Source organism: Columba livia, chromosome 5 (assembly GCF_036013475.1).
Source record: "Columba livia isolate bColLiv1 breed racing homer chromosome 5, bColLiv1.pat.W.v2, whole genome shotgun sequence".
Lineage (NCBI taxonomy): Eukaryota > Metazoa > Chordata > Aves > Columbiformes > Columbidae > Columba > Columba livia.
Window position 1 is genome coordinate 1179795 of NC_088606.1, and position 27903 is coordinate 1207697.

The 27903-nt window shown below is 49.7% G+C and overlaps 3 protein-coding genes across 12 annotated transcripts in view; 1 reads left to right on the forward strand and 2 right to left on the reverse strand.

Annotated features, from left to right (window-relative positions):
• Positions 1-109: 109 nt before the first annotated feature.
• Positions 110-4864, reverse strand: FKBP3 (FKBP prolyl isomerase 3). Its single transcript, XM_005505085.2, has 7 exons — positions 4682-4864; positions 4505-4606; positions 4320-4427; positions 3361-3496; positions 2338-2405; positions 1013-1110; positions 110-344 (listed from the first exon to the last, which is right to left on the reverse strand). The coding sequence occupies exons 1-7, from the start codon at positions 4790-4792 to the stop codon at positions 290-292; spliced, it is 678 nt and encodes a 225-aa protein (XP_005505142.2). The 5' UTR covers positions 4793-4864; the 3' UTR covers positions 110-289.
• A 50-nt stretch (positions 4865-4914) lies between these two features.
• The window catches only part of FANCM (FA complementation group M), a 65626-nt gene continuing 42637 nt past the window's right edge, over positions 4915-27903 (forward strand). For 4 of the 10 annotated variants that reach the window (XM_065062995.1, XM_065063000.1, XM_065062996.1 and 1 more), the window contains exons 1-4: positions 4916-5461; positions 6634-6806; positions 8231-8308; positions 8916-9074. In XM_065062995.1, coding sequence (XP_064919067.1) covers positions 5050-5461; positions 6634-6806; positions 8231-8308; positions 8916-9074 — 822 coding nt within the window. In that variant the 5' untranslated portion in view covers positions 4916-5049. Of the gene's footprint in view, positions 5462-6633; positions 6807-8230; positions 8309-8915; positions 9075-22058; positions 22205-26955; positions 26983-27183; positions 27881-27903 lie in introns of those variants that run through there. The other 6 variants (XM_065062998.1, XM_065062997.1, XM_065062999.1 and 3 more) reach the window with 4 other exon arrangements.
• LOC102088006 (heme-binding protein 2) lies at positions 10585-21768 on the reverse strand. Its single transcript, XM_005505078.3, has 5 exons — positions 21430-21768; positions 17149-17240; positions 15751-15892; positions 14379-14562; positions 10585-13955 (listed from the first exon to the last, which is right to left on the reverse strand). Exons 1-5 carry the CDS (start codon positions 21653-21655, stop codon positions 13784-13786), a joined length of 816 nt encoding a protein of 271 aa, XP_005505135.2. The 5' UTR covers positions 21656-21768; the 3' UTR covers positions 10585-13783.

The following is a 27903-nucleotide window of genomic DNA, read 5'->3' on the forward strand; positions in this document are numbered from 1 at the left end:
CCGCGCCGCAGGGCTCTGCGCTTGAACTGCGCGCTCAGGTCAGCGCGCGTCCTCCCCGCAGCAGGAGAGGAGGTTTAAGGTGGGCAGATACACACACGAGTGAAGTCACTTGCATTATAAACGAGGTTGGCTTTAGTGGTACGGCACTGTACAGCAGTTGGGGGAGGGAAAGCAAACTTCATTTCAGGACAAGGCCACAGTTGTAACTAAATCCTCAAGTCACAAGAGCAAAACTGCATTCTCAGAAGCTTTCTTGATCATAAATGGATTCCCAGCAGCAAAGGAAACTTCATTCGATATCCACCAGTTCCACTTCAAATAGAAGTTTTGCATTTGGTGGAATCCTGTTTGAACACATTAAGGAAACTTTAAAAAAAAATAAACCCACAAAACAATCCCCCATTAACACACAAACCCATGTTAAGTGATTTACCACCTGTTCCCCATGTGTCAGTTTTATATTTCACCGATCCATTTTAACATTCTGCACTCAGTGTGGACCCGCAGCTGTTCTCTAACGTGACTTGTGGTGACGCATTCAGCAGCAGTCCCACAGCCCCCTTTATTGAGATCATCTGGAGATGAACTGCCCCATTCTGGACACGGGCACTGGTGTCCCGGGACGAGCTTACGCTGTCCTGCTGTCCTACCGACAGAATTCCTGGACAGTCTTGGAAACTCTCATGACGAAGGATTCGGGCATGACAGACCAATGGTCCCGGCCCCACTGCTCAGCGTGCCTGCCCCTGCTGCTGCAGCTGGAGGACAAAGCAGGCACTGAACAGATGGCACGCGCTCCTCCCTGGGACTCCGGCGGGAGCTTTTCTCCAAAACGAACAGGCCATCACATCCATCTATTAAGTTAATGGATCTTGTTTTATATTTGTTAACATTCTAAGCCTGCTATGAGTAACAAGCTGATGCTCCCCCTCTTATATCCCTGTCCTTAAAGCCCTTTATTCCACCAAGCATTTCCCAGTTACTGAATGAGCAACTGAGCGGGGAAGGATACTTGGCATCGGGCTGCCCTTTCTTGCCGTACGCCCACTCTGGTTCGATTTCCAGTTGAGCCTTCTCTCCTTTACTCATTGTTAAGAGCGCTTCATCCCACTGAAAGACAAAACGAAAATAAGAAAAAGGGCTCTTCTAACGTATTGCAGTAGCGCATCCCTCCCCAGCACGCTCGCCCACCGGGCGGTGGTCTCACGCTCTGACCTGCGGAAATGCTGCTCTCAGCTCATATCGCAGCTCCCTTGTTCACTGCGCAGATTTGAGAGTTAACTCTGTGAACATGTCAGTGAACTGATAGAGTAACGTGCTGGTTTGAGCATAACCAGTTTGGGAATGCAGGTTGCAGCAGACGGCCACACAGAACAAGGGGGCTGTCTCTGCTGTGCCACTGGATGAGCATTTATTTAAGGCTGATTTAAAGACTGACTGGATTTCAGTGCCTGTCCCTCTTCCAGACTCCCAAAGCCACGTTCAGTTCAGCTGCTGCTCAGGCCTGTAACTGCTCCAGGAGCGTATCTGGCACCACACGAGCAACAGGCGACCGCTGCTTCTGCGGTACTGGCCCCCAGCCCATGGACACGGTCCCCGTCTCAGTTCCAGTCCAGTCGCCCATAAAGGCCTTTTTCCTGCACAGCAGCAGCCTGAGAGATGATGCTGGGTTGGGCTGGTTAGTTTGTTAAAGTCAGGTAAGCACCAGCTCCTCAGCTGCTGCCTGTGCCCAACGCACCAGGTGTGGCTTCCAGCTGTGGGGGAGCAGCTGGGGAGCAGACGCTCGATTCCCCCACGCAGGGCTCTGCACCCCTCCCGCAGCGCCCGCCGGCGCAACGCAGCGCCCGGTGCTGCGCAGAGCGCCAGTCACGGCATCAAACTGCAGCTCACGGCGGTCACGGCAGCAGCCGGAGCTTCGGCATCCAGCTCAGTCAGGATCAACCGAACGGTGCACGAAGAGGCACAAACACCAAAAAGCTGCTGGGGGAAACCGATCTGGTGACAGACAGAAGCCCCCCGAACGCACAGAGATGGATGGAGCCCCGGCAGCCCCGTCACCCTGCCTGAGCACAGAGCACTACTCGGGAGCAAAAGGCTGTGATGTCCCGAGGAACACACAGCTGTTCCACACACCGCTTGATGAGGGGAATGACACAGCAGACAGAGGAACGCATCCCTAAACCATAAATATTACATCCTGCGGATAGAAACGCTTTCAATTTCCCTGTGCAACCCCACAACAAACAAGGACAGCAGCTCAACACTTGCACCCAGGTTATACTCCCTGCAGAATGAAAGCGTTTCGGGTTCTGAGGGAGCTGTACATGCTTTACTTACACCTCTGATGACTTTTCCTACGCCAACTTTGAAACTGAAGGGTTTGGCTGCTTTTTTCTTCTTGGCACCTGAAAGACAGTTTTATGTTCATTTGTTTTAACGTCCCACCAGCATACACCATACTCCTATCCAAAATACTGTTACGGTAATGCTTTATATAAATACCTGTTCTTACTATATTATTTTTAGCCCACTGTCAGATTTTTAGGGGAAAATTTAGTGCTATGCACTAAAAACATAATTAAATGTTGAAGTTGCACCAAGAGCTCAAGCTGCTGAGCAGCCTTCAGATACTGACCCAGTGAACCGGAAAGACTCATTTCTGAATTATTAAAGTTGACGGCACAAGTCATAAACATGTTAGTGAGAAAAAAGCCAACAAGGAATGTGCAACATGACGCAGTCAGTACAGTGAGTCACAGAGAGCATTCCAGTGGCAGCCCCGCCGTTCCTCCCGGCGCCGGGCACCACTACTGCAACAGCGCTTCCAGCCTTCCAGCGTTTCATAGACCCGAATCTTCTGATTGAGACACTGTCACCAAACACCCCAGCGCACTTCTCCGCAGTGGCTGCAGTACAGCAGACTACTTGAATTCACTCCTGCTCCAGCGCCTCCACGTTTCAGGGGGTATTCCAGGAGCACACCGAGTCGTGTCTGGAGAAGCTGACTCCACTGCGGGGACCAGGCTGCACAGGTAAGGGAACCTCCCTACGCGGGAACTGTCGTTCCTCCAAAGCGGTTTCAGTACGGACTAAATCCCCGCATTCCACGTGATCTGCAGCCAAACGCGAGCTCTGGCAGGATGCAGCTGCGTAACTTAACACCAGCCAGCCCTAAGATACTGCCCTGCATCTGCTCATGGAAAATGGGGCTCCGGGGGCGGCTGGGGGGCCACAAAGGCCAGAGCAGCCTGTCAGGACTCCCGCCATGCGCATCTTCCAGAAGCAAAGGCTGCCCGAGGCTGATTAACGGCAACAGCTAATGTCCCGTGTGCACTGGCAGCTAAAGCCAAACCACCTTACTTGTTTGAACATTGGTGTCGAAGACTGTTCCATCCTGTAGTTTTCCTGTGTACCAGCAATGAACAGTGTCTCCTTTCTTTGGAAAGTTGGTTTTATCGCCCTTCTTCAAAATTGATTTTGTGTACTTTGGTGGCCCCTAGGTTTATAAAAACAGAGTTGTGACTGCTGCATTGACCAGTGCCACACCAACCACACACAAGACAGAACAACCGCTTGGTTTGCAGAACTAAATAAACATGTGCAGTGTTAGAGAATCACAGAATCCCAGAATGTGAGGGGTTGAAGGGCCCTGGAAAGCTCATGCAGTGCAATCCCCCCATGGAGCAGGAACACCCAGATGAGGTTACACAGGAAGGTGTCCAGGCGGGTTGGAATGTCTGCACAGAAGGAGACTCCACAACCCCCTGGGCAGCCTGGGCCAGGCTGTGCCACCCTCACCAGGAAGAAGTTTCTTCTCAAAATTAAGTGGAACCTCCTGTGTTCCAGTTTGCACCCATTGCCCCTTGTCCTGTCACTAGTTGTCACCAGAAGAGCCTGGCTCCACCCTCCTGACACTCCCCCTTTCCATATTGATCCCCAGGAATGAGTCCCCCCTCAGTCTCCTCTTGTCCAGCTCCAGAGCCCCAGCTCCCTCAGCCTTTCCTCACACGGGAGATGCTCCACTCCCTCCAGCATCTTGGTGGCTGCGCTGGACTCTCTCCAGCAGTTCCCTGTCCTGCTGGAACTGAGGGGCCACAACTGGACACAAGATTCCAGGTGTGGTCTCCCCAGGGCAGAGCAGAGGGGCAGGAGAACCTCTCTGACCTACTGACCACCCCCTTCTAACCCACCCCAGGTCCCATTGGCTTCCTGGCCACAAGGGCCCAGTGCTGGCTCATGGTCACCCTGCTGTCCCCAGGTCCCTTTCCCTACACTGCTCACCCCCTTGTACCCACCGCCGGGGCGGGCTGTGCACCCACCTCCTCCGCGGCCTCCTCGCTCTTGGCCGCCTTCCCCTTGCTCTCCTCCGCCTTTGCGGGCTTCGCCTTCTCCGCCGCCTTCTCCTCGCCGTCCGAGCCCTTGAAGCGCTGCGGGGATGGGGACAGGGCAGCGCCGGGTGAGCCGCCCGCCGAGCGCCGCCCGCCCGCTCCCCCCCGCCCCATACCTTGCTCCGGAACAGCTGCGTGTAGGCCGCGATCAGCTGCTCCTTGTTCGCCGTCTTCGCCACGTTCTTCACTTGCCCCAGCAGCTTGTGCTCGGCCAGGAACTGCGGGACACGCCGGTGAGCGCTCACGCACACACAGACACACGCACAGAGATAGACAGACAGACGGACACTTACCGCCTGCGCCGCGTGTTCTTGCAGGAACTTAATGATGTCCTTCTTGGGCAGCGCCTCGCTCCGCAGCTCCTCCGCGCTCCAGGGCTGCGCCGGACACGCCGCCGCCGCCATCTTCCCGCCCGCCGCCACCTCCTCCTCCTCCTCCTCCTCCTTTCGCACCGCCCAAGCTACCCGGCGGGCGCCGGGACGATGGAGGTGGGAGAAGGGGTCGCTCCGCCCTGCGGAGCAGGGCGGAGCGACCCCTTCTCCCACCTCCATCGTCCCGGCGCCCGCGGGGATTTTAAGCGGCGCCGCTGGCAGAAAATGGCGGGTGGCGCGCGTCCCCTCAGAGCACCGGGCGGACTCGCGGCGCGGCCGCTTGAGGGGCGATGAGCGGCGGGCGGCAGAGCACCCTGCCCCAGGCGTGGCGGCTGCCCGCCCAAAATGCTCCGGAGAAGGAGAACGAGGAGGTGGCAGACGATGAGCTGCTGTTGGCGGCGGAGCCAGCGCCGGGTTTCTGTGAGGCCGCGGGCTCCATTTGGATCTACCCCACCAACTACCCGGTGCGCGGTTACCAGGAGCGCATGGCCCGCGCCGCCCTGCTGGGAAACACGCTGGTCTGCCTGCCCACCGGGCTGGGGAAAACCTTCGTGGCCGCCGTCGTCATGTACAATTTTTACCGCTGGTTCCCCTCCGGCAAGGTGCTGTTCCTCGCCCCGACCAAGCCGCTGGTGGCCCAGCAGATGGAGGCGTGTGCCCGGGTCATGGGTATCCCGGGCCGGCACATGGCCGAGATGACAGGTACGGGGTCGGGGTGGCCTCGGAGGAGCTGCTGGGCCGAAAGGTGAGGGCAGCGGCCTGAAAAGACGTAGTGGAGGAAAAAGGAAACAAACAGCAGTCTGTTTTTTAGGACAAGAAGATTTCAAAGGGGTTGATGTGAGATCTTTGCAATAGTTAAAAGCCCAGGTCACCAGTGTGAGGGAGGTGGAGCGCTGGGATGTGTTTTCTGGGGTTCACAGAGCTTTGGGGTTTCCACACAGGGCTGTAATTGTCTGCACTGAAAGTCACAGAGTGTCCTGAGCTGGAGGGACCCACAAGGGTCACGGAGTCCAGCTCCTGTCCCTGCACAGGACACCCCACAGGTCACCCCGTGTGTCTGAGGACGGTGTCCAGTCTCTTGTTGAACACTGTCAGGTTGGGCTGTGACACCTCCCTGGGGAGCCTGTTCAGTGTCCAGCACCTCTGGGGAAGAACCTTTTCCTCATGTCCCACTGACCCCCTGGCACATCTGCCGTTCCCTGGCTCTGTCACTGTCACAGAGCAGAGCTCAGCCTGCCCCTCCTGCTCCTGCTGAGGAACCTGCAGCCCATGAGCTCTGCGCTCAGCCTGCTCTGCTCCAGCTGAACAGACCCAGGGACTCATGCTCCTTGTATACTCTGTATGAAACCTAAGCCAAAGAGTAATTACCTTTTTTCAAGTTCCTACAAACCCCATGATCTGTAGTCCATTGCTTACTGAAGTAATAGCCTTAATGACTGAACCCATAAGGTGTTTTTAAGTGCAAACCGTTGTCAGAGGTGTGGGTTGGGTGCAGGGCTGCAGGAGGCTGCGGTCATCTTAATCGTTCTAACATTGTTTTCCACAGTTCTGGGTTTATGGTGTGAGCTGTGGGGTGTCCTGTGCAGGGACAGGAGTTGGACTCCATGATCTTTGTGGGTCCCAACTCAGGACATTCTATGATTCTATGGCTTTACTAGTTTAATGCAAAAAAATCTTCATAGTCATTGCATACACGTTTTTTCTTCTTCCCCTGCAAATGGGACTAGCGCAAAGGTGTGTGCTATTTTGAAAGCCACCAGTTTCCCAGAGCCAACCTGACCATCTGCCAGCCCTGTCTGCCTTTGCTTTCGCCCTCTGGGTTGTGGCTTGTTAGCAGCGGAACGGTTTGCTAATGTTATTTCTTTAACTTTCAGGGGGAACCCAAGCCCTCAGTCGGAAGGAACTGTGGGCCACCAAGAGAGTCTTTTTCCTTACGCCTCAGATAATGGTGAATGACCTGTGTCGGGGGACATGTCCTGCTGTGGAGGTTAAATGTCTGGTTATCGATGAAGCCCACAAAGCTCTTGGAAATCACGCCTACTGTCAGGTAATGCAGCAGTCACCTCGTGCCTGTCTCACAGTTACGAGAACCTGCCCCTAAACCACATCCAGGATCTCCGTGGAGTGTCACTGTTGTCATTGCTGCAGGGAAATTGTCCCTCATGTCCTTAGCTTTGTGTGAGAGAGACCAGACCGTCCTTCACACGGTCAGTGCCCTGGTTTTAAGTAAAACCTGGATTAAAACTTGCTGTGGTGGGGTGGGAAGCTTTTGAATGTCTGAATAAAATTTTCATTTTTGTTTCAAAACGTTTTTTTGACTGGGGCAATTAAAAAGAGTCAGGAAGCTGTTTCTTTCAGGAGTGTCTGTGTTCACGGGTGTACTGTGCTGTGTTTGTGCTCTGCTGGAGTCACTCTTCAATGGGGGGAGGTATTTTTATCACGAAAAAATGTGGGCTTTTTTGTAAAGTTCCTTATATTAGTTAAATGAGTTCAAGATTTCTTTTTGAAATCGAGTTTTGTCTCGATTACCAAAGAGTTTGGTGTGTTATCTCGGCTTAACCTCCTATCAGGATGTGACCTGAAAGAGAGTTCCAGCTCTATACCCTGGAGGAACTGATAGGATGTCTCTGGGGTTGTCTCGTTGCCTACCAGCCCAGATTTATGTTTAGTAGCTTTTGCTTCGGCTGTAGCTGAGCCAAGTCTCTTCCGTCCCGGTGTCAGCTTTGTTCTCCGTTCTAGCTAAAGCTTCACATGTCAGTAGAACTGTCAGCTCAATTGGAATTCCTCGTTAGTCTCTGTTCACTTATTCTCTGTAGATTTTTTGTGTATAGTTAGTAATTTTTGTCGTTTTTTTGCCTTCCCTGTGCAACGTGAGATGGTTGGTTGGAACGCGCAGTGTTTGCTCTGTGGGAAAATGAAGCGGGGGGCAGTTGGGTTGTCGCTTGTTCAGTAGCCGTCGTGCGTGTCCCCGTTTGGGTCCTAGGGAGGGCTGTGGGATGGGAACCGCCGAGGTCTGAGGAATGTTGAGCCACTTCCCCGGTTGCTAATGCAACGTTTGCACGTGAGACTCAGCTGGCCGCTGGTTGGTGCTGTGCTTGTCATCTAACTTCTGTTCAGATTGCATGGGACCGTGCATCCATTATTTCCTTTCTTTTGAGTGGTTCTTCCAACTTATGTTTGGGCAAGCTGCTGGAGTTAGTGCGCTGTTAATCTTGTTGTTAAATTAAGATGATTTACCAAGGTTGTTCTGCTGAATGGGACTGGGTTAATATACGTAATCAAGATTAAGTGTTCCTGGATAAAATGGTTATAAACTGAACACTTCCTGGCTCCCATTTGAATTGAGATATACTCCTTTTAGAATATTTTGTTTAAGCTTTTCCTACTTACTGTGTATTTTCATGGCTATAGTTTGCATAAGCAAATAATCTCCTTTAAGGATATTATTAATGGAAACTTTGCTGTCCTTAGGTTGTGAGGGAACTAATCAAGTACACACATCAGTTTCGGGTCTTGGCCCTGAGTGCCACACCGGGCGGCGATACGAAGGTGAGTCAAAGCTGCTGGCGTGGCCGCAGTACTGAAGTTTCCGCAGGAACTGAAAACGGAATCTCTTTACAATCTGTAAGTTGCTGAGGGTTTGTCTTTTTCATGCTATAAACTCTGTATTATCAATATTTATTTCCTGACCTTTCCAAAAGGAAATAATACCTTGTGGTCTGGGGAATACAAACCCACTTGAACAGAAAAGGATGTCCTGCCAATGGAGAATGGCTTTCGTGTTGTTTGGTGTAGTCTGTTGGGTAAGGCTGAGTTTTCAGTTGGTGGCAGGTGCACTAAATCCAGTTTAAGCTCCTGCCCCCGGTTACTTCTCATCAGGTGCTTCGTGGGGCCCCCAAAGCCAAGGGCAGAGCTCCATCACTGCAGCCTCGTGCACCGCATGCTTTTTGCATCCACAGATTTACCATTCTGGCTCTTCCTGTACCACTTGACAACGTTAAATGGAAACTCTTTTCTTTTTCATCTATAAGTAGTAGGTACCTTTTCCTTAGAGTTACATTCCAAGACTGCTAAACCATGGAAATAGTCACTTTTATGCGAAGCTGACTGGCATTGTTGGAGTCACCATGGTCTTTTTTTGCGGCTTCTCCCGCAGGCTGTGCAGCAGGTGATTTCCAACTTGCTCATTGCGCAGATCGAGCTGTGCACTGAAGACTCTCCAGAGATCCAGCCCTATTCTCATGAGCGACTGGTGGAAAAGATTGTTGTTCCGCTCGGTGAAGAGCTGACAGAAATCCAGAACGCTTACATCCGGGTGAGTCGCTGCGTTTCCTTATTGGTAAATGGACAGTACCACTAATGGTGTCATTTCCCTTCTTTTTTACATCTCTTTCTAAAGTAGCCATAACTTGTAAAGGCAACAATTTCCTATGCAGCTAACTTTGCCTTTGGGTATGAGGAAAATTGGAAAGCGTGGTGTGAACTTGAGCAGCTGCGGTTTCACTTTGCGCCAGTGGTAGCTGCCACTTTGCAAAAACTTCCAAAGCTCTGATGGAACGTTGAAAATTGAATTAGTTTGCTTGTCCTCTTTGGGGAGCCCTTGCAAAGCTGACGCGAGGCCTAAACTCAGGGGTTCTGAGTGTGGCTGAATTTAGTGGTGTTAAGGTGCTGAGAAAGGCCATGCTGGTGTTGTCCGGGTTGTTGTCAGCCCTATGAAAACTGTGTGTTGAGGGAGACGTTTTCTCTGATCAAGAATATTCTTTAGAGCTTTAAGTTATCTGTAAATGTACTTAGTTCTCCTTGAGTTTTTGGTATGTTTGTTTGGTGTTTCTGTTTTCAGGGGGAAGGTGGTTGGTGTGTGTGGTTTGGGTGTTTGGAGGGGTTTTTGGTGTTTCCCCCACCTTCTTTTTTACCAATAGGTAATGTTCACCTCTAGGACAGGTGAGCAGGACCCACAACTGTTAGCCAGTCGCCACTGACTTCATGGTCTAGTAGACAATAGTGTTACGTCAGATACCACTGTGAAAAGTTCAAAGTGTATACTATTTTTTTGGGGAAGAGGCATAAAAAAATTAGGATTAAGTTAGTACTGATTGTTGGCCTCAGAGTGTGTTTTTGGTTAAAGCTTAATGATTTTGGTGTCATTCACGTGAAGACCATTTTTCCAATGAACTTATTAATTTATTTCCTAGATTGAATTAGATCAGCTGTATTCAAACCTGTGACCTGAGAGTGTGTGTAAATGAAGAAGTTGACTGATAAGCTAGCAAGAAATTTCAAGATAGGTTTGCATCACTACAGGTGCCTCTGGATGCTCCTGTGGAGTGCTGGGATTTAATCTGAGTCGTTCCACCTGAGATTTGAGCTGAAATAAGCACAGGTTAGGCTAATCTGGTGTAATTGAGGAGTAGAGACAAACTTTGACTACTTGTGGCTTCAGCGGTTTCTGTTCCCTTTCTTTGATCTGCTATTTGCATTTGTATTGCTGCTGCGTTACTGAGAGACAACCCCTAACAACGCAGGGGGCGAGGTGTGGGTTGTGTTCTCTTGGGTCTCTGCCGAAGGACTCAGTCCTGAAGTATGTTCTGACCAGCCACAAGACTTGGGAGAGACCTCCAGTAGGTACGTTCTCGTCAGTTTGCTTCTGAAAGCAGTGTGCGCTTGTTGGACGTTATTCAAGTTTTTTGGGTCTTGGAGTGACCGTTTCAGATTTGGGGCTGAAGCGGTTGTTTAAAATCGTAATAGCAACTTGTGGCTTCCGCTGTTCCCATTCGAATAAAGACAGCAAGAGGACTCGTGTCTGATAGAGAAACGAGAGCCAGGTGTATCTGCACAATAAAATCATCATCTTTAATGTCGACAAACAGTAAATACGACAACATTTCAGTGAAAATGGGGGACAGTGTAAAACAGCGCCACGTGACAATGCTGGGCAAATGGTGTCTAGATTGGTGTACATGCAGTAAGCAAGGCCCTGAGTATCACAAGAGCTGCGATGAACTTGAGGCACTAAAGCTTGTTTGAAAAATACACAGTATGCAGGACAACATTCATCTCTTAAGGCTTCATCATTGAATCTTCCAAAAATATGGGTCAATTCTGTTTTGTTATTTCCTTTGACTAGTGTAAATCAGATAACTTCAAATTGCAAACGGAAATCCATTAATTAATGGCTTACAAAGTAGAGCCACAGGTGGATAATAAAATATTGGGCTAACAGGAGTTACATAATGAAGCTTGACGTAATGTTTCCAAACTTCCTCCGTGGTGTATGTGAGTAATAGTGACGTTTCCCTGGCATTCACTGTGTAACTATGGAGGAAACCTCACTGCGGGTCAGTGAAACCACAATTCTTTGTGCCCCTGCTTGTGGGGCCGTTTACAGAACCTGGTACAACGTTCCGTGGCCATAAAGTGTATCTTCAAACGAGATTAATTGGTTCTTTGCCGGCAGCAGAAGCCATCTAATAGAACTCAAAAGAAATACTATCTTGAATTCACAGTTACGTGTAACAACACTGAACACATTGCTGCAGTGAGGACACCAGCGCACTCAGATAAACACCTTATTTCTATATTGCAGTAACAGTGTATCTATAACACACCACTAGTAGCTGAGTCACAGGAGTACTTAGGTGAAGATTGCTTATGGAAAGAGACATAAGATAGAGCAAATGCTTTGAAAATATAAAGTATGTACAAACGAGTATTTTCTGGTGAGAGGATTTAACTGCTTCAAATAGCTATTTGATGTTTGTTGTGCCGAAGCATTAAAACAATTTCTGTAACTGGCAAAAGCAATTAAATTGCAGAAACTTCTTGGATTTGTCATAAAATCCTGTCAAAGGTGAAAATGGTTTTAATTTGGTCTTATGAAAATCTTGTTGGGCGGTGAGGGCAAAACACAAGCTGCTCTTGAGCGCCCGCCCGGGCCTTCTGCTCCGCTCCGTTCAAAACCCCTGTGGTTGGTTCCCCTGGTTTGTTGGCATTTCCAGCCACTGAGGAAATGGTACAGATAAGTACAAGGGAATGTAAATAGAAATCAAACAGGAAACAATTCCACATATTGAAAAGGAAGCCTTTCTTTTGCTCTCTGAGACTCTATTTTGAACACATTGAGAGCAATAAAAGACACGACCAGTATCTCCATTGTCTTGTTCTATTAACTGAGCAAAACTTTGATGTGCATTTAAATTGGCACATCAGACAAAGTGGTCCCTAAGCGTGGCCACAGCTGGCACAAGCATTTGTGCCAGATTTGATAGTGTTCTGGCTGCCGTAAGAGAGCCCTAACACGCAGTATTTTTTGAGATTCTACCCCCCTCCGTCAGTTTAAAATCCAATTAATCTGTGGCAATACGAACGTCTGTGCTGGCCCAGCGCGGGGTATCTGATCAGCCAGGAGTAAGTGAGGACTGGCGTGGTTTGTTTGTTCCTACAGAGACGATTGGTTCGTTTGTGTTGCGCTGTCCTTGCCGTGTCCCCAGGACCCTCCGCGGCAGCAGCCCCGGAGAGCCCCCGGCTCACCCGCGGCCCGCGCAGCAGGGCACCGCTGCTCTCTGCTCCTGCTGCTCACCGAGAGCTTCCAGGTTAAGCATCAAATCAGTTTTGCCGAGGGCAGAGCCTTGTGGAGCCACGAGGCCTGGAGTTCGTGACACCTGTGTCTGTTCATCACAAGTACCACATAAATCCGCTTTGTTTGCCAATTAACTCTAAGCTGACAGACGCTGACTCTAGTTGCCGTTTTGTATGTTGTAACTGAGCAACACAAAACCTATTTAAAGCCTAAACCCTGTCATCAGTACATAGTGCTGGTGATACACTCAATGAAATTCTACATAAAAAGACAACTACTTCTATTCAGATTAAACTCTACCATCGTATCTGTCTGGGGAGACACTAAGAGGGGATTTTTGAGAGCAAAACTGTTTGCTACCCCGATTCTAAAGTGCAGTAGGTGCTCGTTAGCGAGTGCCGCTTGCAGGCTCTCTGGTGCCTGTAGGACTGTGTGAGCTCGTCTTTGGAACGCAGCGTGCCGCGCTGGCACGTGTCTGCTTCCAGAAACACCGCGTAGGTACGGAAAGAGAAACAAGCTGCAACAGGGAAAACTAGATACCAAGAAGAATTCTCACAGTGAGCGTGGTCAAAGGGTGGGACAGGACCCAGAGGGTTACAGGCTCCTCAGCTCTGGAGGTGCTCAAACGTTAACGTGACATTAATAGTGTGGTGCTGCTAGAAGAGCGCAAAAAATGTACTGAGAAAATTACTTGCTCCAGTGTTTTAACATTCAGCATGGTTAGAACATGACAGTGTTCAGAAACCTGGACAGTCAAGAACAACCGCTTTCTCTTGGGGAATGCCAAACAGCGCCATGGGATTACCGTGAGTGTGGGACTGAGGTGAGCTGGAACGCTGGCTGCCAAAACATTAATGAGCATTAGGACTGTTGTGCCTTCTTGGTCTTTCCTCACAGTTAATAGTACTTTGGTTGAACGCTTTTTGAGGTACGCACTGCATGTCTGCGCTGCAAATGGTGACATTAACAGCGGTCAGCACTGGCCTACTCCCACTCCCTGGTTTAATCCCAGGGGTCTAAATCTGGTAGTTCTCTTCAGAATGTTGTTTTTCTGCATGTGTGAGGCGAGGTTGACGTGTGTCCCCCTGCAAACCAGGAGGGTGTTTGTGTGGCCGGTGCAGCCCTGGGTGCCGGAGCAGGGACCTGCCCAGGACTGTCCCGCGCCACGGGCCGGCTACAGGAGACACGTCTGCTCCCTTATCTTGGAAAGAAAGACAAGGTGAACTAACCTTCAGAGTGCTAAAAATCTCCATAAAAGTTGTGTAAAAACTGTAAAAGTTGACACCGGAAAGCGTGTGTTTTTCAGGTATTACCTCGGTTTGATTGTTCAGGTGGAGTGATTGCCTTGCTAGACTGGCTAAAAGTCACATTTCTAAAATCCCGGAGGGTTTGCCATCTGGTCTCACGTGATCCACGTGTAAGGTTCTGCCAGTGAACGGGAGCGGGGGCTACGGCCTCTGCAGGAACCAGATCTCGTTGTGGCGGTTGGCAGCGGCCGGGTTTGTGTAGCCTGCGATGATGAACGTATCCTGCAAACATAACTCGGGGCTATCCAGAATTTCTGCCAACAGGTTTATTTCCCTCATGATAGAGTCTTCATTGATGATTCCTCTGAAGCTCCTGTAACAATCAACCTCATATCAAGTTCTTTTTAAAATCCAGTTTTTCAAGAGCCAAGAAACGCCTCCTTCTGAACTTTCTAGTCACATGTCACAACTGATGAAACCTGACTGTGATCCCAAATGCATAACAGGGCTTTCTAACATTTGTAGTGAAATGCCAGATGCTTTGTTCCCAGCTACGCAGAACAGTCTGTGTTTTGAGATGCTGTTGGATCTCACATCTATAGATGCGTCACTTTCCCCGGGAGGCTGGTGACCATTATTTCCTGAATACCCCAGCCTCATAAAGCATGCAGCTTTGAACAGTTACCCAAATCAAGTCTTACTGTTTGTTAGCTCTTAGAACTTGATTTAGAAGAGGTAACGTGCCCGAACAGAAAACAGCATGTTTTTACTAGAACAAAATGAGACCGTTTCTCACCTGCTATACACGATGGTAGAAGGCCATTCTTCAATGATGATGTCGGAGTCAAAGGGGTGCGGCGGCTCATCCTGCAGCCCCGGGGGCAGGTAGTACGCCACCGTCACCGACTGTGTCATCTCCGACTGCGACTTGTTCGTGTGGACTATGGTCACAATGGGCACGGTTATCCCCAGGTACAGTCCTGAGGAGACAGGCACCACGCTCAGAACACACAAAAGCAGGTCTGCACAGCGTGCTTGACGTCTGAACTAAAACTGAATAACGTAACGCGAGTGCCACAGAGCAGGAGGAGTTTTATTACTGAATGGAATTCAGTAGGAAGCTTTAGAAAACGGGATTGTGCGTTCCAGGTGGAAGCAGCATCTTATTATGCCTTGTAGTGTGTGTGTGTGTATCTCAGAAACCTACACATGCAAATGTGTGTGCACGTCTAAAGCGCGGTATTTGGAGAGCTCTCCTGTCTTCCTGTAGGACAAGGAGTTTGGCTTCACTTCTTTCCCTGTTTATCCTGTAAGCTGACCTAGTGTCCTGCTTTAAATATTCGGGAGCAGAGAATGTAGGCAAGAGAAGGGAGCTGCGTTGGGAGTCGCTGTTACCGAGCAGGCTGGTGTACTTTCGCAATGCTATAGGAAAGGGTCGGCTGTTCTGCCTGTGGGGGTGGCGGTGGTGACAAGGAGCGGGAACTGCGCTCCTGTACACACTTTGAAAACACAACCGCACTGTTCTGGAGCCAAAATTACTGTTAAACCATGTTAAAGGAATGGGGAAAGTGGGAAAATACTCGACTAGGGAAAAGATTTCAGGATCAATGTTTTTAGTGTCTTGAGAGATAAGGGTTGACTGGGTTACATGTGCTATTACAGAACAAAGCGCTGGGCATTGCAATACTGGGGAGAAAAGAGAACTGGTGGCTGGAAGTTGAAACCAGATGAAATTGAGTTGGGAACTTAGGTGCACGTTTCGTGCAGGCACAAGCTATCAAAGGCATGGTGGGCTTGCCATTATTTTAAAGCACTTGGGTTAAAACTGGTTTATCTTTCTGGAAAATGTCCTTCAACCACACATTGTGGTGTCCATTCAGTTGAGTATCATGAACTAAAATGAAGGAGGCAAAACATTATGGTCTCTTTTGGTGTTACACTCTGGATAGGATCTTAGAATAGGAGATTTCAGCGCTGCTGTGAAGAGCACACCACTACAGTTCTGCAGCAGAAGCCTTTTCCCAGCTGAGAGCCTGCCGAAGGGGCAGAGCGGCTCCTGGCGGAGCTCGGGAAACGCTAATCCAAGCTGATACCTGTCTCCCCAGCCAGGAGCAGCTAGTGCATAAATACAGTGTTTGACTTGAACGTAGAATTGTGGTACCAATTACCTGAGGAGTTCTGCTCACAAATGTACCTCATAAGCTTCATGAATCCAAGGCATATGCTCTGCTCATACTGCTTTTCTTTCATTTTTATACAAGCCCATTTGGCTTTTCCATACTGACGTTTTTCGTAAAGGAGATCTCCAAGCTGCAAACACAGTAAGATAATAGTTTTGCAGTTAAAATTAATCACCCAAACAACTAAAAGTCAAACAGTATTTCAGTGCTTTACCCGTAGCACAATGAAATCACCTGCTTTAGGCGTGTGAGCAGAGAGCAGCAAGCGCGAGCAGTGGGTTCCAAGTGCCAGTGTCGGCTGTACCTGGAGCACGTTCTGTTCAATTGGGAGTGCGCACACGCTTCGTTTCCAGGTCCAAGCTGGCGCATTATAAATCAGCACCCAGAGCAACGCAGCGTAAGCGTCTCACCTGAGTACAGGGCTAGTTGCCTGGCTTTCCGCTGCCACTCACGTAATCTTGACAGGAACGTGCGGATTTTAATCCTTCCTCATATAACTCAAGAAGGGCTGCGCTGCTTATTTTGGACCAAAATTAGTTTCAAATGGCTTTCAGGTATTTTTCCTTTAAACTAAGGAACTGTCATCTTTTGGACTTGCAGTATTAACCATTTAGTTGCAAATTACACTGAATAACCTTCTTTTTTATCTGCAGTTATTACAGTAGCACTGAGGAATTGCTTTGGAACATTTAATTACAACACAAATAGTCAGGAGTCCCAGACTGCTCAGATGAAGTATACGCAATCAAATTGTGGTATTTATAAATCTGAATTGTATAGATCTACTTAAAAGGAATGCGACAAGAATTCTTCATACATGGTTAGTAAATATTTCTTGATTTGTCTCGTATTGAAGCTCAGACACTTGTTGGCACGTTTCCTGACCTGTTAACAATCTGCTGGACATCAGTTTCAGTTTTTCACTACAGGATAAGTTGGGTTTGATAGGACAGGTTTGCCAAATGCCGCTTTGTTTGATAATGACCCATGATACAAAAGTCCAGCTTTGGTTTTAAATTCAGTTATTAATCTCTTTCAAGTATTCTCTGATAAAGTTTCGTTAACATGGTTGTGTAAAGAAGCAAATGCATTGATTTAAATGAAGGAAATAGGCATTTTATTTCAAATGCCAAACCATGGGGGTTTTTGTTAAATTAATTCTAAAGCTGTCAAAGACTGTAATTCCTGGTTGTCTTCTGACTTTCCTGATAGTTTCTACTTTACAAAAAGAAAAACTCACGCATGCAAAACCAGTGAGATGTTAAATGAAAGGTAGCTGTCCAGTTGCAGTGTTTTGCACTCAGTGTTGAGTGGTGAAATGGTTAAAATGGTTGTGTAAAGCAGCTGGATTTGGAAGGCGGGCGCGAACGGCGGGGGGAGCGGTACCTTCTCCTTGCGCTGGATGAGGGTGAAGGGGATGCTCTGTCTCTCCTGGGGGCTGTTGTTCCTGGTCAGCTGCTGGATGGGCTCGGCCATGTCTGCAGGCAGAGAACACGGTGCTGGAGGAACCGCAGTGAAACGGGCTTCATTCTGCTGTCCCTTAGCTGACCCTCAGGGGCCTGCTGTTGGTAACGCGTGTGGGCAGGAGGGAAGTGCCCTCTTAAGTTAAGGAAACAGGAGATGAGGAAACTTAAAATTGCTTTGTGTATACTTCACTGAAGAACTCCATCTTAAAAAGACGTGCTTGTTTAACAAAGAAATCAGAACAGATGTGTGTTAACAGAATTGCTTTCTGCCACATATGCATGTGCTGTCTGGTTAGATACCAAGTCCATTAGAGGAAAGCTTTTCTTTCAGTTTGGAAGGGGCAGAAGACTGACTTAGAGTGAAAATTAACTCTGCAGCAAAACTGAATCACAGAATCACAGAATCGACTGGGTTGGAAAAGACCTCAGAGATCATCCAGTCCAACCCTTGGTCCAACTCTAGTCCGTTTACTAGATCATGGCACTAAGTGCCATGTCCAGTCTCAGTTTAAAAACCTCTAGGGACGGCGAGTCCAGCACCTCCCTGGGCAGCCATTCCAATGCCTGACCACTCTCTCTGCAAAGAATTTCTTTCTAATATCCAGCCTAAATTTCCCCTGGTAGAGTTTAAGCCCATGGCCCCTTGTCCTATTGCTGACTGCCTGGGAGAAGAGACCAATCCCCACCTGGCTAGAACTGCCCTTCAGGTAGTTCTAGAGAGTGATGAAGTGTAACTTCTATAGGGGTGTGAGTAGCACAAAGCAAGTTTTGGTGTTGGTCAGGTTCCATTGCACCTGCCAGAAACAGGAGAGTGGTGCAATGTTCTCAAATGGTCGTATTCACCACGAAACATTGGTAAAGATGACATGGAACGTAACAGCTTTATTTGGTGAACAGGGCGCTGTGCGGTTTGCCCTTCAGTTAGTTGTCAGCCTTCCCAGTCGAGCTCACATGGATAGAAGGAGCAAATATATTTAGCTGCATACATAATACTAGCATATTCTAGTACCTCTGTTCTCCCACAAGATTGTAATTTAAATATGGCTGGATTAGGTGTATTTGCAGCTATGGTTGCATTGACATCAGTTATAGCTGCAGTTCATAAATGAAGTGGATGCCTGACAAACAGGCTTGGAAACTCTGGCTATAAGGTTAGCCTTAGGAATGGAATGGAACGGAAAGCTAGGCCCTTGCCTTGCAAAGCTAAGAAATGTAGGCATTTGTGTACGCTGACAGAGGATTAGGAACTTCATTTTTCTGCCCGGTGTTTGAAGGCCTGGATGTGGATTTCTGCTGTGCTGCCTCGTGGTGTCGGTCAGACATGCCAGAAAAGGACTGAAGCTTCACCTGGACCATCAGCCCTTCTCTTGGGTGTTTTCAGTGCCTCGGTATTGTGAGTGGCAAAGGCAGGAGGACGGGAAGAGGGTATCGTCCGCCCCTCAGAGGACAGGACACCTGTGGTGTGGGACAGTTAGCTTGGCCTGGGTCAAGATTCACTTAGTGAATCTGTAGCTGAGCCGGGAATCAAACCTACATCTCCTGGCATCCAGTGCTGGGGGTTTAGCTCTAAGACTATTTGGAACAGTATGATCCTTTTAATGAAGGGGAGAAGGCTACAGTTTAGTTAATTTTAAACATTAAAAAAAACCCACAACACATAATTGGGAAGCATTAAAAATGTAAGCACTAACCGACATAAAATGTATGTCTTTGGAGGCTGGAGAAAAATAGAAGCAGATTAGACCTCAGCACTGAATTTTTCCATAGAGTACTCAAGAATTAGGAAACACCTTAGGACTCTAGAATAGTTGACTCTTTTTTATTCCTTTATTCATAACTGCAGGGTTTTTTCCCTTATTAATGCATGGGGAAGAAGTTACAACTAATTAAGTCCTCTCAGGAGTCTTATTCTTCAGTTCATGAATCCATGTCTGTCAGGCATGACAGTATAATTTATATTATAAATATCTTAACCTGGCCAATACTTAAATTATACTGCCCAAAAGCAAGTGAGTTGCTTCATGCATCGTGTGTCAGTCCAGGCTTGCACCCCTGAACACCGGTGTGACAAAACAAGGCAAGATGGGTTGTAGCAGCGTGGCTGGGTAGGGCTTGGCTTGATGACAGTTCAGCATCGTTATTACAGGTGCTGCTATAGGTAGGTGTTGTGAAAGAGGCACATCTTTTCAGAGACATTTAGATAAGGCACATTTGACAAGACTTGGGCATAGCAGCAAGGTTGAGCAGTATTAAATTGCTGTGTGTCTCAGTTTGTGCCAAGACGTGCTGGGAGTGTCAGTGAGGAGGGATGCGCCCGCGGTGACTCTAGAGCATCAGCGCTGGGAGGCAGCGCCTGCGGGAAGCGAGCCCCGGAGAACAGCCTTGGGAGCGCGCTTCTTAGAGCATGTTCTTATGGAAATTAGAACTGAGGAACTTAAAAGTAGCTGCTGTAGCGTATTTTCTGTGTCTACTTGGAGTAGATAAAATGGAGTTTTCAAGCCAAGAAAGTTAATTATACCTTCCTGCACCTTTAATTTTCTTTTCTCTTTTTGTTGCAATGTTTGGCATAGACCAGTGGGTCCGTAGGATTAAGATCTCGTTAACAGTGGTAAATGGGTGTGCACAGACACCAGGCTGGCAGTCAGGAGTCAGCCGAATGAAGCTCCTACGTTTTCTTGTGTGGTGATGTCTGAGAGCAGCTGCTGGACGGGGCACAGCAGCCCAGAGGGTGATCTGCTCCCCACGGCCAGGCGGGCTTCTCCTCCCAGAGTCACCTGCGGTGCCTCCCCGTGTTCCCCGAGGCTCCGCGGTGCTTAACCTGGCGGCATAGCAGCCACAGATACTAACGGTTGAGTTGGTCTTTGAATGTAAACTAATCTGGCCAGCTCTCTTAGGCTGCTCGGGCTGAGATGTGGTCTGTGATACAGCCCTGGACAGTATCTGAAGAAAACTCTCTTATTTAGATTTTTGTAACATTTGCTCAGCATTGCAAAGTAAACCTTTTGTAATACAGTAACTAAACTGTGGCAAAATACTACTTTGGACATATTTCCTAGGCTTAATATCCTGCATAATAAATCTTAGTGAAGGAGGGCATTGAAATCTCCACGTATTGGAGGACCAGGTAATTTCATGGGAAGGAATCTTGTTTTCTGCTGCACAAAGCTACTCCTGAGGATCTTAGGAAGATAAGATGAGACTCCTAGGTGTGACTGGAGAAGGAGCTGGTGCCCTTTGCTGTGTTGGAACGTTTTGCAATGACCGTAGTTGTGTTTTGGTAGTGTCCGGTGCCGTGTTGTTTAAGGCTTTGCTGCCGGCCATCCTCTTAAAGGGGGTTTATGTGAACAGTGGTGATGCTAACACTATCTGCAGATGGGCTAAAGTTGCTGAATCAGCTGTCTGTGTTCCTCTCTGCTGCTTGTTAGGAGTTACCTGACTTGTTACAGTGTTTCAAATTCTTCAGTCTTTCTTAAAATGGAAAGTAAACTATTTCTTCATGCCATAAGCCTGGGAGGCATGCTGTCAGAAAGCAAATTCCATCTTTTACTTGTTTACCCTGTGCCATCCTTCACTTCACCCATCTTTCTCTAAAGAACTAACCTGTCGAATAGCTACAGCAAGGGGAGATTCTTAAGACAAATGCTTTTGCAGGTAGTGAAATTTAATATTAAGACTGAAAACTCACATCAGTCGTTTTTAGTGTAAACAGGTCAATCCACTACTACTACAGCTGCTTCCCTAAGTTGAAAAGCCTTGTGAATCGCCCCGTGCGAAGCTTTAGGTCGGACTGTGTGCCACAAGTGTTCATTGCGATGCCCCTTGCTGTACACCCATGGGGACAGCCGGCCTCGGGTCTGGGGGTACCGGGCTCCTCCTGGCCCGTCCCCCCTGTCCCGAGGGCCCAGCTGGTGAGCCCCAGGGCGGGCTCTGCCGGGGGGAGCGCTTTGCAGATGCCAACCCGTCGCCGTGGCACTGCTCCGGTCCCCGCGGGGAGCCCGTCACCAGCATCGGTGCCGCGCTCGGGGCTGCCGAGGGGGACCCCCTGCCGCCGAAGGTCGGGAATAACCGCGAAGGTTACGGGACCGGCCGGTAAGCTCGGAAATACCGCCTCCCTAATCCCCCCAAGCCCAGCGGGCTGCTGTGGGCGAAAGCGGCTTAGCCCGGGCCGAGCGCTGCCGCCCGCGGTCCCGCCGGCTCTTACCCCGGGGCACGTCCACCTGGTGCCCCCTGCCCACGCTCTGCCAGTAGCTCAGCAGCCGCTCCTGCTCCTCGTCCTCCATGCGCTCGGCCTCCTCCTCCAGGCTGCTGCCGTTGCTGTGGTACGCGGAGTCGGGGCTCTCCTCCGGCATCCCGTCCAGGTCCTCCAGCGTGATCATGGCCGGGCCGGCCGGCTCCGCGCCGCCCATGCGGCATCCGCCCGTCTCCATCGCGCCGAGCTGAGCCGAGCCGAGCTGAGCCGAGCCGGGGAGCGGGCTGGAAGCGCTGCCGCGGCCGCGCCGCTTTATCAAGGGCTTGCCCGGCCCAGGGATTGAGGGCGGGGGGGCGATCGCTGGCACACGCGGGGGCGGCCCCCGCCTCTGCCCGCCCGCGCCGGGGCAGGGCCGGGAGGGAGGAGAGACGGGCCCGTCCGCGCTTTCCCATGCGCCCCGCTGTGCTGCCCCCGCTCCCCCTTGGTCCTCGCTCCCTGATCCCCGCTCCCCCCTGCGCCCCGCTCCGCGCTCCCCCCTGCACCCCCCTGCGCCCCGCTCCGCGCTCCCTGGCCCCCGCTCCGCGCTCCCTGATCCCCGCTCCCCCCTGCGCCCCGCTCCGCGCTTCCCCGTCACCCCCGCTCCCCCTGCGCCGTCCGAGGCAGAGCCGGCAGAGATGGGCTCCGGCAAGGCACCCTGCTCACTCCGCTGGCAATTGGGATACTCTGTAGCTTCACCCGAGGCTGTAGCATCCAAGCAGTATAGATCTTAAAGGAGTTTTTGTTTCATGTGGGTTTTTTTTCTCTATTAACTCATGTTCTCTTTCCTGCCTGTTCTGTACATTTTTTTCCCCATGTCCTGTTAGTCCTTCTTTGTTGTGACGTTTTATATTTTCAAACCACGGTTGACACACAGATCTTTTACTCAGGAGTCATTCCGAACTGGCTCAGGTGAGGAGTGCAAAAGCTCTGGGTCATTTTGTTATTGAAAAGTCCAGTGTAGGTAGTTGGCAGCTGCCTAATTTGCCATTGCCCAGGCAAGCCTTTCTGAGGAAGAGGTCGGGGATGCCCATGACAATTAAAGCAGAATCTGAATTTGAATTGGTGGTCTGTGTGGAACATGTGGTTCTTTTTGGAGTCATCTTTCATTCCAGCTTTAAATTTGATGTGAACTAAGTGGTTTGTTCGTTGTTTGTTTGTTTGTGTTTTTTTTTTATTTTGTTTTGTTTTTGTTTTTTGTTTTTTGGTTTTTTTGCACAGGCAGGAAAGGGGAACCTGTGGGCTTTTAGAATTTTGGAGTAATAGGAAAATAGTCCTGTGCCGTGCACTGCTGGGAAGCGTGCAGGAGACCAAGGGCTGGGGGTGCAACTGTGACTCTGATGTGTGTGAAGTGATGCTTCACCTCCCACCCCAACCCCCTGTTTTGCCTCTTTTTTGTTTTCTGATCATGCTCAGCTGTGGTTTCCCAGTCCCAGGGGCTGCTCTTGCGTGACGATGAAGTGTTAATTGCCTTAGAAGCCGTAGATGCGCAAGTCCTGGCGATGCGCTGACGCTCCAGACTGAAATCCTGCTGTTCCCATCGCCTGTTCGGCAGCCCCAGCTGCCCAGCCGAGCACTGGTGCTGGGTGCGGAACTGCAAGGGGAGGAGCAGGGCCAGCGGCGGAGTCCTGAGGTCTGTTCTTGCCCGCAGCATGCGGGGTTTGCAGAGAAGCGGGGGGCAGCGGCTGCAGCCAGCGGAGCAGGCGGTTCCAGCGTGGGGACGTTTGGCCTCAGCCGTGGGCAGCGTCAGCACCACGGGCTCCGCTCCATCTCCAACTCACCCACAAGGCAAATCCTCCGCAGATGCTGCAGATGTTTGGTTGTCTGATGGTTCGATTCCTTGCTGCCTAGTGCACAGACTCTCAAGCTGCAGTGCAAACATGCTGAGGTGGACGGTATTCTCTGGCAGTTACCTGATTTTTACTTGTTAGAACTTGCTTTTTGCGGCAGCTACATTACCGTGAGTAGGTACCTTGAAGTAAAGCACAACATGAATTGCTCCACATTGCAACTAGTGTCTAATTACACTTAGTGTGATGCAAACGCTGAGTTCGGTTTTGAGGGTAGGGAATTTTCAGTGTAACTTTGGCAGCTGGATTGTTCCTGCCCAGTGAGGGCGTCCTGGCTCTTGCAGGAGACCCTTGTTCTTGAGGTGGCTTTGAGGCAATGGGTAGAAGCTCTTCCTCCGCCTGTCCTGCAGTAATAATTCTGACAGTTTCTCACAGAAAACAGTCGCAAGTCTTTTGTTCAGGCATTAATAATGAGAGTGACCAGTTGCCTAGATGAAATGATTTCTGTGTAGAGGATTGCTAAGCATCGTTGCTGGAGATGGGGAAAAACCAAACCAAAACAACAACAAAACCAAACCAAACACAAACCAAAGCAACAGAGCAAATAAAAAACTGGAACAATTGTCTAAAATCAGAGCTAAATTTCTCTATTTGTGAGAAATGCCAGTGGGTATTGACTGTTACCTGTGAGAAAGAGACTGGTAGGAGTTTAAGATCCTGCTTTAAAGATCCACCTGCACAGGTTCCTGCGTGTGTTCATGTGTGATCTGCTCAGCGATGCCAGCCGAAGCGCTACGTTTGCTGGAGCTGCGAGGCTGCGCCATGGTCTGCGTCCGGGCGCTGCTGCCAGCTGAGGAAACCGGCTCACTGGGTGTCGGTAGAGCTGAACAAAGCTCGGTTTTGTTGTATGTGGGGTTTTCCCCCAACTCGTTAACTTGGTGTGTGGTGCTGGCTAATCAACAGCCACTCTTGAGATTAATGGGTTTGGTAGCACTGTGTTCCTGGTGCTTTCCATTCAGCTTTACAAATTGAGGACATGAGATACCCTCGGTAGGTGCTTGTTTCTGCCCTGTGGCAAAGGGGTGACCTTTACTCTCAGCGACTGGCAGACCGATACAGCAAAGCCACTTGTTTCTTATAACTTCTCGGTGAAATTAATGGAAAAGTAAAAACTGTAGGCTTTTTTATTTTTGTAACTTCTAAGAAATGAAAAATGCTGTAACAGGAGAAAACCAAGATGTTATAAAAGCACAAACTCTTGTATCTTTCTTATGAATAGCAGCTTCAATGTGTAAGAGATCCCTGGGGAGACTGTCCAGTGTCTGAATGAGTTAGTGTAGACTTGCCAACAGGACTTTGAGGGGCGCTGAGATCGTTACTGGGTTGATCAGTATTGGCTTTGGACAATTATAAGATCAGCCTAAAAACACTGTCCCCTGCTGGGTCCCTGTTGCTTTAGTTTCGTTATTGGAGAGGTAAGAAAACGTCAGTGGAAAGCTTACACAACATAGCACTTTTCTGCCTCTTGTGTAGAGTTTGTTTGTCATGACTCGAAGCTTTACAGGCAGAATAACCAGAACTGAGCACCAGTTGTGGCTCCAGATGCTGTTCCAGTGCCTTCCCTGTCATAAACCCACATTTTTTTCTATTGATTGTGCTCCTTCGTTTCTTTGAGGTACTATACCATGATTTGAGAGGCTTCAGCAAATGTTCCCATCAACTCTTTTCGCCCTCGCGTGTTGTGTGTGCCTGGGAAGTTTCCTTCCCGACAGCGGCAGGTGTTTGTGAGCGGCCCTGGCTCCGGCGCCTTGGGCCGGTGCTGCCGTCGCCGGGACCCGGATGCAGGCTCAGGGCTGACCCAGCCTGGGCGGGCCGCGGGCAGGCACCCGACACGATGTGGCTTCCAGGAGCACGCGGTTATTGCACTCACACTTGCCAAGGCAGCACGCTTTGTGAGGCCCAAACCCTTCTGGTGTGTCCTAAAGCAAAGCAATGAACGCTCTGGATCTGCACTGAACCTTCACCCGGAGCTGCACAAGGCCCTGGGTGCTCTGTGCTTCCTGCAGAGTCTGTTTGCTGTCCCCCCGTGATGACAACTCTGTTGTGAAGGGTTGTGATAAATCCACCTCTGGAGCTGCCTTTCCAGCAGTGGGTGGTGGGCTCAGAGCCTGCAAAAGCTCCCCTCTGTCCCTTTCTTCTCTTGCTTTTCCCCCTTTGTTGAACGCCCGGCAGTCTGGAGCAGTGCTGTTGTGTGCTGTGCGACCGCACCGAGCCCCTGGCTTTGTTCTGTGGTTGTTCCCCACTCTGGTTCGCTGGTCCTGGTTGAGGAGGCCGGGCTGTCAGCAGCTCCCGAACCCACCTTCTCTGCTCTGAAAGAAATGCAATGCGGTTATAGTGTTTATGCATGGGAGATTGCTTGTTTTTCTTCAGTAAAGAGTACTTGCAAATCTGCAGTAAAGTAATTAGGCGGCGGCGTTTGTTTGCAGCCTTTGTTACTGTGCCAAGAGAAAACAGATTAATAGCAGTTGTTAGCGAGGAGCAGCTGGAACAGTCAGAGCTCTTGGCCGTGCCAGCCCTGCTTGTAGCACACGCCGTCCTCAGCTAGCGTGGAGCCCCGGGCACGCGTCCTGAGCCAAGCTCGGGGACAAGCCTCAGACAGACAGCGTTGGTTGCTGACCGGGATCCCTCCTTCAGCAGAGCCCCGCGTGTGCTCCGCAGGTTCAGTGCCGTGTGGGGTAGCTTTACCACTTGTCCTCTATATGTTGGTAGTAAATCTGTCAGCTTTTTGAACTCCATTTACTGAGCTAGAAAAAAGCCATAAGTCCTAGTAAGCAATTAACTTGAATTGATTCTACAGTCCTGTTTTTAAATGGGTAACATAACACTTAAATGTTTTGGAAAGATGGAGGCGACTTTCCAGAAGTATAATCTTTTTAATTAAAAATAGAGGTATGGACGCAAGATAAATGTAATTGCTGTGAGTAGAGCTGGTTTCGGTATCTCTTCTAAGTAGGTTATGTTTACTGTTCCTTGTTAGTTTGGAAGCTCCAGGTGACTGGATCCTGCTGTCTCTCCTAATAGTCTTCCTCGCTTTGTTTTGCAGAAGCAGATTAAATCAGGCGGGGTGTACACTGGGCACACAGCGGCAATATCATTTTCTTACATCTTATAAACTAGGTCAAGGGATGAAACATAAAAGTACACGCAACTGAAATTTCTTTTTAAAAGAAGCTGTGCAATAAGTCTAGGGAATAGAAACCAGTGCTGAAATACTGTGCTTCTGTGGGCATTGCTTCTTAATGAAAACGTTCCTTTCTAGAGAAGCACGTTTGTGTTCAGAGGCTCCATTTCCACTACTTGAGACACGGTTTGAGCTTCATGTTCAGCAATCCGAGTGTCCTCCTGTCCAGCTGGTCAGGGTGTGGTGGGAGGGTAAGATGCAGGAGAGCATTCAGAATTGAGCCTGTATGTGCGGGATGTGCTTTTGCCGCTGGCTCCAGCGCGCTCAGGGACGGACCTGGGGCAGGCTGGGAACCCCCCGGGTTACTTTCACCCTTCCCAAGTTCTCCTTGTGCTTTTGTGTCTTTGGGGAATTGACGCTGCTGTATCTGATGGTGACAATTATTCCCACCCTTTTCTCAGGGTTTGCCACTTAATGCCACAAGGCGCTGCACACGGGGATACCGAACTGTAAAATAATCAAGCAGAGAAGAGTTATACCACACCAATGCAGAGGCAGGTTAGTTTAAGTAGAGTGTGGTTTTAATAATACTCTTGCAGCCTAACAGGTTCTAAAAACCCAGCACACACTAAATGTAGTGTTGTTACTTAGTGTGTAACGTGCATCGTGCTTTTACAGTCAGCTCTCTTTCCCTGTCAGGTCATTTTGTCTTTGCAAGCTGAAGACGTAATTAGATCAGCATTGTTTGAGGCCTGAGAGTTAGACCTGGTTTTATTGTTCGGTTGGACTCTGTTTTCAGCGGGCTAAAGGAACAGCAATAAGGGGGTAGGCATTTGTTGTGCTACGGGCTTCTTAGCGCAGCTCAGCGGAACCGGCGCTGGTGGCCGGCGAGGCTGGGGAGCGCTGCCTGTGCGTGTCGGCGCGCGGGAGCCGTCTGCGGCCGGGCCGGCTCAGGCCGCTGCCGGAGAAGCTCCGCGTTGCGCACCGAGATTTTGTGCCGCTAGCCAAGTGGGCCAGCAGCTTCTCAGTAATTTTGGTAGAACAAAGCTGATTACTCCAATTATTACAGAGTTAGCACTCATGCACAACTAAGTCTACGAAAAAACTCCTGACCACCTAAGGCTGAGAAACAAGGAGGAAAAACAGGATTAAGATGAATTAGTGCAGGTCAGTTCCCTTGTTCCACCCATGTGGAAAGCAGGTACATGTGATGGATCAAAACAAGTTGCCTGTTGGCACGGCTGCCGAAAGAAACGGGGCACTCCAAACCTTCCACCCTGTTGGCTCCTCGTCCGCCTGCCTTAGCTGAGACTGCTCAGAGGTGAACACAAGTCTTCCTGAGCCGAACCACCGCTGAATTCAGGGTGTCAGTCAGAGGGAGCGCAGCACCAGCTCCGTACCGCCCCCCCGCTCTGTCAGCACTCTGCACGGGCTGCTTGCACTTCTCAGTTATCTGGTGGGTGTTGGTTATCCTGGGGC

What these genes read in the sequence shown, in the direction of transcription:
- FKBP3 (XM_005505085.2), bottom strand. Translation starts at nt 4,792, where the DNA reads ATGGCGGCGGCGGCGTGTCCGGCGCAGCCCTGGAGCGCGGAGGAGCTG. An exon ending in GCGAGGAGGCCGCGGAGGAG is followed by an intron (nt 3,497 to 4,319) that starts GTGGGTGCACAG and finishes TTATAAACCTAG; the next exon opens with GGGCCACCAAAGTACACAAA. An exon ending in CGACACCAATGTTCAAACAA is followed by an intron (nt 2,406 to 3,360) that starts GTAAGGTGGTTT and finishes ACTGTCTTTCAG; the next exon opens with GTGCCAAGAAGAAAAAAGCA.
- LOC102088006 (XM_005505078.3), bottom strand. Translation starts at nt 21,655, where the DNA reads ATGGAGACGGGCGGATGCCGCATGGGCGGCGCGGAGCCGGCCGGCCCG. An exon ending in CCAGGTGGACGTGCCCCGGG is followed by an intron (nt 17,241 to 21,429) that starts GTAAGAGCCGGC and finishes CTCTGCCTGCAG; the next exon opens with ACATGGCCGAGCCCATCCAG. An exon ending in TCATCCAGCGCAAGGAGAAG is followed by an intron (nt 15,893 to 17,148) that starts GTACCGCTCCCC and finishes CTGTGTTTGCAG; the next exon opens with CTTGGAGATCTCCTTTACGA.